Raw genomic sequence first — 9,954 nt, 5'->3', positions numbered from 1 at the left:
AGCGTTTCTAAAGCTCATTCTCGGCATCATGGAATATCCTGAGCTGGAAGGGACCCACAGGGATCATCCAGTCCAACTCCTGGCCCTGCACAAACTCCCCAACAATCCCACCCTGTGCCTGAGGGCATTGTCCAAACGCTCCTTGAGCTCTGGCAGGAGTTTTCCCAAATGCCAGAGCTGCTGTTTGCCAACCTCCCTGATACTTGATGTGCTTCCAGCTTTGTTCTGGGTCACAGGAGATCCTTGTGGAGAACTGGGAGCTTCTAAAATGGGCTGACACTGGACATGGGAAGTGGAGTTTAGTGTGTGTCAGAGGACATGCAGGAATTGTCCAGACCCCATTCCCTGACTCCCTGACCTCTCCCTGGCCTCAGGAGAGAGCTTCAATCCCTCAATGGGGAATTTGCCCAGGGAAGCTGTGGCTACCCCATCCCTGGAAGTGTCCAGGGTCAGGTTGGATAGGGCTTGGAGAAACCTGGGATAGTGGAAAGTGCCCTGACAGGGTGGTGGGACTGGATGATCTTGAAGGTCCCTTCCCATCCAGATCCATGATTCTGTGATTTCTGTGAGTTCTTAATGCCCTGGGGACTGTCAGCAACCACAGGCCTTCACACAATGATATTCCAGGTTCTCTGGTCTGCTTGGAATCTGCAGTGATGACTCCAACTCCTCCAGGATGAAATGTCTAGGACAAATGTGTGTGGAGACATGGAATGATGATCTCCTGGGACATTTCTATGGAATCATCATTTGAGGCCCTGCCCGTGCCATCACTGAGAGGAACAAGCATCACGCACAGGAGATTTGAACATTCCTTTTATTGGTCACACAGATTAAATTGAGGCCTTTAGAAAACAAACAGAATTAACCTGCAAATAAAATTACAGATCAACCCATTCCTGTTTGCCAAGAGGCCACGTGAGATCACAGGGCAGTGGCTCCTGCAGGCTCTGAGATCCCAAGAATCTTATTGCCAGGCGTACAATAATTTCCTACACCCAGCAGAATTTTCCCAAAATCACCAAAGTGGGGCTGGATTTACAGCACACAACATGCTCCTGAATTATTTGGAATAAGTGAAACCAAGGGGATCCAGTTCACCTGAATGGCTTTTCCTGAGATGGGATCACAGACTATTGAGTTCAGCATTAATCAGCAGGGAATTTTCTCCAGCTTTTGTTTTCCTTTTCCTACCCTTTTCCTGACTTTACACAGTGACAGCAACATTTCCAGGGAAGCTGGAAATTCCTTTGGACAAACTGGCTCCCAGTTTCCCCTGCCCAGCTGTTTGCTGAGCCCATGGCACGGAGATGCACTCGGGCATTCCCGAATTGCCGAGGCGCGGCCGCAGCACGGCCCACGCTGCCGAGCTATTCCTGGCACACGGAGTCATCTGCAGAGAGGAGCTGCATCATGGATGAGTAAGGAACTCTTGGCTTATCCACACAGGAGGGTGAGCCACGCACTGTGCTGGGCTCAGATTTGGATTTGAGGCTTCCTCACCATCCAGTGCCCTGTCTGGGATGGTTTGTAAAGCAGGAAAGACACGTGCCATGGGAAAATTAGACAGGCTGTATCTTCAGAGCAGTGTGTTGGGTCCCCAACAGTGCCCCTGAACGTGCCAAAAAGTCCTGCTCCCCTTCTTAGAGGCACAACCTTTCCCAAGCCAGGCCCTCTCTCTGAGCTGTGTCCCACAGCTGGGAGAAATGGGAAGCTGAGGGGCCCGTGGGAGTTTTAGGGACAAGAAAAGCTATTTTCTTATGCTCTCTGCTATATATAGAGCCTGGCAAGACCACAGGGCTGGAACAAGTTGCTTTTGTTGCTAAAACATCATTTGAAAAGGCCATTTTAGGCAAGTGCTGCTGTCTGGTGCCAGCTACACTAAGCAAGTGCTGCGGGCCGAGCTTTGTCCTGGCAGGAATGTGAGGAAAACTGGTGTAAGCCAGGCACGTGCTCCCAGAGCTGCTGTTACTTCCCTGGGAGCCTCAGAGCTTCTTCCTACTAAGGAGCTTTCGCCTCCTGGGGGGGAGCCTGTAAATCTAATTACACACTGGATGTTGGAGCAGCCAGCACAGACCTCAGGTGTCCCCAGCTCTGTTTCAGATCCTGTCCCCTGGTGCAGATGAACTGCAGGACTGTCCAGGGTTCAGCTGAACCCAGCTTGCCCTCTGCAGCCTGACCCCAGACAGCACTTTGTCATGGATGATTAGTCCATATCTGATAGCCCTTCCTCTAGGCAGGCTGTGGGAGAAGTGGAGCCATCTGGAAAACGACAGGGACCTGGAAATGAGATGCTGAGAGCCAGAGCTGGAGCAGGGTGGAGCAGCCCGTGTGTGTATCCCTGTGTTGTTCCCATCCTTCTGCTGTGATTCCTAAGCTACTGTTGTCACATATTCCAGGGGAGCAGGTGCTCACAAGCGGGGCCCTGGGGGGGTGGCCAGCTGCTTCTTCTCCTGCAGGATGTTCCCAAAGAGCCGCGCCGCTGCCATGGCACAGCCCCAGTGGATGGTGATCCCAAACCCGCCGTGGCCGTAGTTGTGAATCACCTGGGGGAGAAACACAGAATCCCAGGATAGGTTGGGGGGAATCTCAAAGCCTGTCTTGTTCCATCCCCTGCTGTGGGCAGGGACAACTCTTACTAAATCCAGGTTGCTCCAACCGATCCCTGAGCACTTCCAGGGATGGGGCAGCCACATCAATAATTTGTTTCAGTTTCTCTGACATTTATCCCTGGGCTCAAAGAGTCCCTCGATGTTGGTGGGGAGATGGAGAGAGGGACAGTCATGACCGGGGCACAATTAACACAGTCATTAATTACACTCAGCCCCCGGGGCTGTGCGGGTACCTCTGCCTGGAGATTCCCGAGGCGGATGCTCTCCCTCTCCAGGCGGACCGAGGGCCGTGCTGGTCTCAGGCCACTCCACTCCTCGACAATCTTCGCTTTCTGGAAGCAAAACCACATCAGCACCACACAGCATTCCTTGGAATCCCACCAGCAAAACCTTACAGCACCAGGTGAGCTCTGAGATGAGCTGGGACAGGGGTTTCCCCATCCTGCAGCAGCTTCAGGGAGAACAATTTGGGATGGCAGTGCCAGCCTGGAGCTGAGGCAAATCCCTGTGCCAAATCCCGCTACCTTTCCTGCTGATCCAGGGGATAACAGCAGCACTGGGAGTGGACACAACCCAGCCTCACCCCACACAACCCTCCTCTAAAGGTGTGGGGACACCTCAACCAAAGGGTTGGAACCTCCCAGAGCTCTGCTTCTATTTTTTACCAGCTACATGAGTAATTATTATCCCTCCAAACCTTGTCTCCGCCCCAGCCCTGCCTCAGCCAGGTGGAAGAGCCCCGGGTGTCCGTGATGGACACACAGAAACTCATGGAAACATCGAAGTCCTGTGGTTTGGCCCAGCAGCCATTCCTGCATCCCGAGCTGGCCAGCTCCCCGTGCCCCATGCTGGCAGTCAGGTCACCCACCTGGAGAGTCGGGAGCAGCCGGCAGCAGTTGTCCCAGATGGATTTGTGATCCTTGGCACTGTTCTCCTCACTCCAGTTTCCGTGCTGGTAAATCCCTCCCAGGACCGTCACCTCGCTCCTGCACCGGGAGCCAAAGGAGACACACGGTGGTGGCTTGTTCCCAGCTGTCCCCTGTGGGGCCACCACATGGAGGGACACTGTGTGAGTGTGATGTTGGATCCTGCTACACCCTGAGCCTGCAAAATATTCCAGTGGGAGAAACTCCCACACGGAGCAGGCGGAGAGTGGTGCCTGCACATCTGCTCGTGAGCAAGTCACTCATTAAATCCTGTCAGCCCTTCCTTGTCTGGGCAAAGCAGACAGATAATTCCATCCTTATCAAACAGGTCTGCTCCTGCCTGGCTCAGAAAGAGCTGGAAGGAACAGGATGGCTCTGGAGGGGAACACAGAGAACAGACTGGTGCTGCTGCCGCCCAAAACTCCTGTGGATTAACAAAGGACAGGAGGCAGGTTAAGGCTGAGGGGGGCCTGGAGGGATCTGTATCAGCTGGCACCTTCCAAAACCTTGCTTGATCATCGGGAAGCACAAAAACAACTGGAGGGACCCTCCAGGGCTGAGCCCTCCACATGAGCACTGGGTCCAGCTCTCCCTTTGGGATCAGCCTGGTGGCCAGCTCTGACAGCTCGAGCTAAAACAAGCACAGGCAGAGGAATTCATCTGTGGCTGGGACTGTGACCAGGAATCACTCGGGATACGCTGCATGGGGGCTGTGAGCCTGCAAAGCTCCTGTTTATATCCTGGCTGACTGCCTAAGCCTGAAGTATTAGGACAATAGGAAGTGCCAGAGATGCAGCATTCAAATTCCTGCTCAAAGACCCCTCTCCATTGCCACAGCAGGGTCACTGCAGGCCCTTGGGAGGAAGCAGAGCTGGGATGAACAGATGGATTTATTTATCCCATGGTGTATTTATCCCATGGTTTATCCCTGGGCAGGGCCAGGAGTTGGACTTGATCCTTGTGGTCCCTTCCAGCCCAGGATATTCCATGATTCTATGACAAACCCAACCAGGCTCACCAGCAGCTCAGGGGACAGTGAGGAGAAGGCTGAGCTTTCCCAGGGAGGTTTTGTTGAAGTAAAAGAATTCCTGCCCTGTTTTTATGGGAGCATGGATCAGCAGTGCCATTCCCCACCCTGAGCTGCTGCACCACAGTTTGGTCCACACCATTAATAATAAAGATGTCTATAGATGTGAAAACAAAACATGTCCCCCAGAATATCCACTCCACTGTCAGTGTTTGGCTGTTTTGGGGATTTGACCAGGACTGAGTTTGCTTTGGTGGATTTTGGTCCTTGGAAAAGGACAGGACATGGAAGCACCATGGTGTTCTCTGTGCCAACTGGGAGCTCCCTGGCTTTGCTGCCCACGTCCTTCTGCTCTTCTCCCACACAGCCAAGAAAAGCACCAGGGATGAAGCCAGGCCTGGCAGACACCATGTCCCAGACAGGGCTTTGGGGACACTGACAGTGGAATGTCACCAGTGCCAGCCAGCCCTGCCTCTGCCATCGTCACCTACCCTGGGATGATGTAGGGTGAGTTGTAGATCCCGGATTTCACGTCGTGAGTGATGATGAAATGCTTCACCCACGGGGCCAGGACCTGGGAGATGAAGGGGAGAAAGTCAGAGCTGGAGAGCTGGTGCCAGGCTTAGGGGGCAGTGGGAGGGACACGAGGGTCCAGATATGGGACCCTCCCTTAGCTCTGTGCCCCCTGTGCTGCCTTCCCTTGGAAGATGGGAAAACAGGAGTGCAGGTAGGGAGGAGTTTCCTTCTTTCCTGTGTTTCTCCAAATAATCACCATCTTTGCCCAAAGATTTTATGTGTTTTTATTGTCAACACTGTGCCTCTGACCTCCCCCAGCCCTCACCCTACGGAGAAACAGGCTGGAAACTGAGGGCATTCCCAGAGCTGACCCAGGAATGGGATCCTGGTTGGTTTCAGCTGAGGAGTGTTTGCTGGGAATCAGGAGCTGATGCCAGTGTGGATCCAGCCACAAGCCCATGGTTTTCCCCAGAGGGTACAGACACTCCTCGTGGTAACAGAGGGATTTTTGGGAAGCCCCCAGGCCTGGCTCAGCTCACCTTGATGATCTGGCCCCGGCCAGGCTGCAGCTCTGGGTCAGGCTGCAGGTCCCCAGCTCGCATCCCGCTGCAGTTCAGCACCACATCCACACCCTGGGAAAACAGCTGAGGAGAGAGGGACACGGCTGGGAGTAGCACACAGGGATGTTGCCACAGAGGCACAACATTCCTGCTTCCAAATGAGCCAAGTGCTCTTTCCAGCAGCCAGGAAATGGATAAACCATAAGGGCCAGATCCAGGGCACAGCTTCCCCAGCCAGCTCCTGCTGACACCCCATGTGTGCCACCAAGCCATTCCAGGGAAAGCTGCCAATCCATGCTGGATAAATGCTCTACCCCATCCTCCATCAACCATCCCTCAATACCCAAGACCCTTTTTCTTTCCTGGTAGAATTTATTTCCTGGATCTCGGCATAGTCTTGCTGCTGTCCCCTGGCCCATCATTCGTGCCAGGGAATATGTGGGAGCAGCACCTGCCTGCTGGATGCTGCTTCTCCACTCTGGGATGGGGCTGTGCCCTCTGCCCTGGCTCCACATCCCCACTCACCTCCTGGAAAGACTCAACCTTCTTATGGAAAAACTTCACTCCCCTCTGTGTCAGCCTGGGAAGCACAAGTTCATTTGTTACTGGCAAATTAAAAGCAAGTGTTCAATACCAGGACACCTGAACAGCATTAGAAATTACAGGAATAAAATCAAGCCCCAAATTCTTCCAAAGCTCTTGGATGCAGCTCCAGTTATCCCATTACTTTAATTTTTGTCATGCAAAAGATCCACTCCTGGGCTCACTGTTAAAGTGTTACTCCAATGGGGCAATGAAGAGGAATTCCAGACCCTCTTCCCTACTTCCCAGGGATGCATCTCTGGATACCCTATCCTGATGTGCAGGATGAAAATCCACACCTGCAGCCAGGGGAAACAGGAGCAGCTGCACTCACCTGTTGGTGAGCCAGGGCAGGTAACTCCTGCCCTCCAGCATCAGCGCCGTGTTGAACCAGCCATAGCTGAAAGAGGGGGAGAAAAGGCTGTGAGGACCTACAGGAGCCTCCTGCCCCAGCATTCCTGACAGCCACTGTGGATCTGGGACCCCAATTCCCCCTGGGACCCTTCTCACATGACTGCATGATTTTTCCTCCCTTTTTACAGCATAAAATACCTTCTGGTTTTCCTCCCCCATTTTGACACTGGTGAGGTAAGAGAGGAGCTGGAAGGGTTTCTGTGCTGGGTTGCTGCTTTTTTGGCCATTTGAATTTTTTCCTACTTATTTTAAGGGAAGCAGTTTTAAGGAAGTGAGGACACTTCTATGCCTGCAGTTCCTTCTCCCGCTGCCCCACGCCAGGGCTGTATTCAGGAGGTATCCAGGACTGTCCTACGTGAGTCTCCAAAAAAAAACAGACTGAAAAATACCTGTAACCAGGGAAGAGTTCAAGTTCTTTTGGTGTCAAGTTCCTGAATCCCAGGACAATGTTCTTCCAAGATGGGTCCTACAGCAGAGAAAGGGCTCTGAGATCATTAATGAACCAGGATCACCGTGGGACATAAGCTGTGGGGAGATCATGGGACACAGCCCATCCCAAAGGGACACAGGTGAGTGTGCAGCTGCCAGCACAGCTGGAGAGGCTCTGTCACTCCTGTTCTCCTAGGGCTCAGCCCTTCCTCACAGCAATATTGCCTCGGGAGCACAGAAAACACCATGTCCCAGGCACTGTCACAAGGCAAACTTGGAAATATCGGGAAGCATTGGCTGGGAAGAAGCACAGCCCTGCCCACCGCAGGCAGTCGCTGAGCTGGAGCCTTTCCCAGCCCTGGCTGTGACCTGCTCCTTACCGGCACTGGCTCCGTGAACAGGTTGTAGCCAGAAATGAGGAAAAGTCCCATTTCCTTGGCTGCTGGGGAGTGCAGGTGCCCAAGGAAGTAATCGAATGTCTCTTTATTCCAGAGCCTGTGATGAGAATGGAAGAGTGGTGGCTCTGCCAGGCCCGTGGAGCTGTGCCAGGGCAGTTCATGGCACACAGGGAAAGGGACACAGCACCCTCCTCCTCCTCCTCCTCCTCCTCCTCCTCCTGCTGCTGCTGCCTTACGTCTCCTGCAGGTTGCCGTGGTCACTCACGTAGGGCTGCCACAGCCCGGCCGCCCCATCGCTGGTGGTGTGGGGGGTGAAGCGGTCAGCGTAGACCTCCAGCTCCAGGGAAGGCACCAGGCTGTGGAACTGCTCATGGATGCACAGGGCGCTGGAGAGCCCAATCACCCCGGCCCCGATGACGGCTACGCGCATGGCTCCGGCTCCTGCAAGGGATAAGGGCTCCAAGGGCAGTGCTGGGGCTGCTGGACAAGCTGGGAACACCATGGGAGAACATCAGCTCCACTCCCAGAGCAGCAGGGAGGGGCTGAAATTCTCATGGTGCATCTGTGTGCTTTCCTTGTACAGTCTCCCAGGTCCTCCTCAAGTTCTGACCAGGGGCTGGAATCATGGATGTGGGGTTGTGGCTCCTCAGTGCCTGGGGAATGTCTCTCCACCCCTGGATGTGCCAGCAGAAAAGCTGCAGCTCAGCTGCCACGGCTGCACTCCTCACCTGGCACAAGGAGCTCCAGGTGTGTCCTGCCCCGGGACAGGGGCACAGCCTCGGGATCCTCCTCTGCATCCCACCAACCACAGGCTGAGCAGCCAGGGAGATGCTGGAGCACCCAGCAACAGCTCCATCTCCCGAGGGACACTGTGAACCCTCCATTCCCAGCTGCCCAACCCTGCCCTGAGCAGCTCACTATCCTTCCCAGCCACTGGCACGGGCTGGAGGCAAGAGGTGGGCACGGATAGAAAAGATGGGAAGCAGCAGGCATTTTCCAGGGAGCAATGGTGGGTGTGATGAGCACAAGGCTGGATCCTCACACTCTTGTCACCCTCAGGGCTGCACATGAGGGTGGCTGTGCTGCCACCCCAAACCCTTCCAACTGAGAGAGTGGCTGTGGGTAAATTCTGGCTGCAAAGAGGGGCTGCAGCCCCTCTCCATCCTCTGGTTCCCTGTTGACAGCGCTTTCCTGCCTTGGAAAAGCTCTTTGCTCACTGCCTGTGCAGGGAATGGACAAAGACCAGTTTGGGGAAGGGCTGGGGGTGCAGATCCTTGGCTGATTCTGGGAGCAGGAATAAATTCCAGCCCACGGGTTTTTTTGGACAAAGTGAAGTCCAGCATCTCTGCTGCGATAACAGAGGGACTGACATTTGCCAGGATGGAGGGATGAGTCACCGGAATGGCGCAGCGGGAGCTGCTTCCCATCTGCCGTGGTTTTATAACCCGTGGGAACCAGGGTCACCTCCTCCGCCAGGGACAGGGACTTGCCCCAGCTGCCCCTGCAGCACCACCTGAGGAGGATCTGCCAAAAAATAATGGGAATACCCATTTTCCACCAGTTTACCTGCAGAGTGTGGGGTCCCCGGAGCAGTCACTGCCGTGTCCAGAGGCTTCAGAGTCAGAGTGGTTGTTACTGCCTAGCAGGGCAAGGTCTGAGTGTTCAGGACAGCAGGGCCAAAGTCTGCTCTGGCTCTAGGGAGAGAGGTGGAGTTCCCACGTGATGCCACTGGCAGGCAGCCCCAGAGTCATGGGAAACAGGGCCACCACCATCAGTGGCAGAACGCCATCCCTGCCACTTGTCTCCATGGTGACCACTGGTGGACCAGGACACAGCGATGCGTTTAGTGGGCATGGTCTTGGAGGTCTTTTCCAACAGCAATGATTCTATGGCTTCCTGCATCTGGATTTGCAGAATCACTTAGATTAGAAAAGACCACTGGGGTCAACCTTTGACTTTTGACCACCATCTTGCCAGGGCAAAGTAGTACCGGGTATTACTAGGTAGTACTATAGACCGAAGTACTAAGTACTAAGTACTAAGGTCACATCCAGTTGCTTCTTGAACACAAGATTAATTTGGGATCTGGAAAAATTTAGTGCTTCTGGCTCAGTTTTTGAGAAGGAAGAGAGGCTGAAGGAGTCAGGATTGTTCAGCCTGGAAAAGAGAAGGCTTCAGAGGGACCTAACTGTGGCCTCCCAGCACCTGAAGGCAGCCTGATGGAAAAATGGAAAGTGACTATTTACAAGGGCCTAGAGTGACAGGACAAGGGGGAATGGCTTCACACTGACAGCAGGGATAATAGATATTGGGAAGAAATTCTTCCTTGTGAGGCTGTGGAGGCCCTGGCACAGGTTTCCCAGAGCAGCTGTGCCTGCCCCATCCCTGGAAGTGTCCCAGGCCAGGTTGGACGGGGCTTGGAGCCACACGAGCCAGTGGAAGATGTCCCTGAGTATGGAATGGGATGATGAGTGAAACGGGGCGGGATTT

General features: G+C 54.1%; 1 protein-coding gene across 2 annotated transcripts; it reads right to left on the bottom strand.

Annotated features, from left to right (window-relative positions):
* Positions 1 to 801: 801 nt before the first annotated feature.
* Positions 802 to 9,156, bottom strand: DAO (D-amino acid oxidase). 2 transcript variants are annotated; one of them, XM_005524306.3, is made up of 11 exons: positions 9,031 to 9,156; positions 7,701 to 7,905; positions 7,447 to 7,561; positions 7,027 to 7,103; positions 6,558 to 6,623; positions 6,167 to 6,221; positions 5,621 to 5,725; positions 5,057 to 5,139; positions 3,481 to 3,598; positions 2,846 to 2,944; positions 802 to 2,546 (listed from the first exon to the last, which is right to left on the bottom strand). In XM_005524306.3, the coding sequence occupies exons 2-11, from the start codon at positions 7,892 to 7,894 to the stop codon at positions 2,412 to 2,414; spliced, it is 1,047 nt and encodes a 348-aa protein (XP_005524363.1). In that variant the 5' UTR covers positions 7,895 to 7,905; positions 9,031 to 9,156; the 3' UTR covers positions 802 to 2,411. The 2 variants fall into 2 exon arrangements, with proteins under 2 accessions (XP_005524363.1, XP_087921327.1); XM_088065201.1 differs by having other exon boundaries at positions 7,701 to 7,953; positions 9,031 to 9,135.
* Positions 9,157 to 9,954: the final 798 nt, after the last annotated feature.

This window comes from Pseudopodoces humilis, chromosome 20 (genome assembly GCF_049639895.1).
Source record: "Pseudopodoces humilis isolate 2021_Gansu_Grassland_sample_001 chromosome 20, ASM4963989v1, whole genome shotgun sequence".
NCBI classification, from domain to species: Eukaryota; Metazoa; Chordata; class Aves; order Passeriformes; family Paridae; genus Pseudopodoces; species Pseudopodoces humilis.
The sequence above is the reverse complement of the archived record's forward strand: the minus strand, read 5'-3'. Positions and strand labels throughout refer to the sequence as shown.

Bases quoted from the DNA above. Each gene is read 5' to 3' on its own strand.
- DAO (XM_005524306.3), bottom strand. From the start codon at position 7,894: ATGCGCGTAGCCGTCATCGGGGCCGGGGTGATTGGGCTCTCCAGCGCC. The intron at 7,104-7,446 runs GTAAGGAGCAGG...TCTCTGCTGTAG, and splicing joins TGTTCACGGAGCCAGTGCCG to GACCCATCTTGGAAGAACAT. The intron at 6,624-7,026 runs GTATTTTTCAGT...CCCCTCTTTCAG, and splicing joins GAACTCTTCCCTGGTTACAG to CTATGGCTGGTTCAACACGG.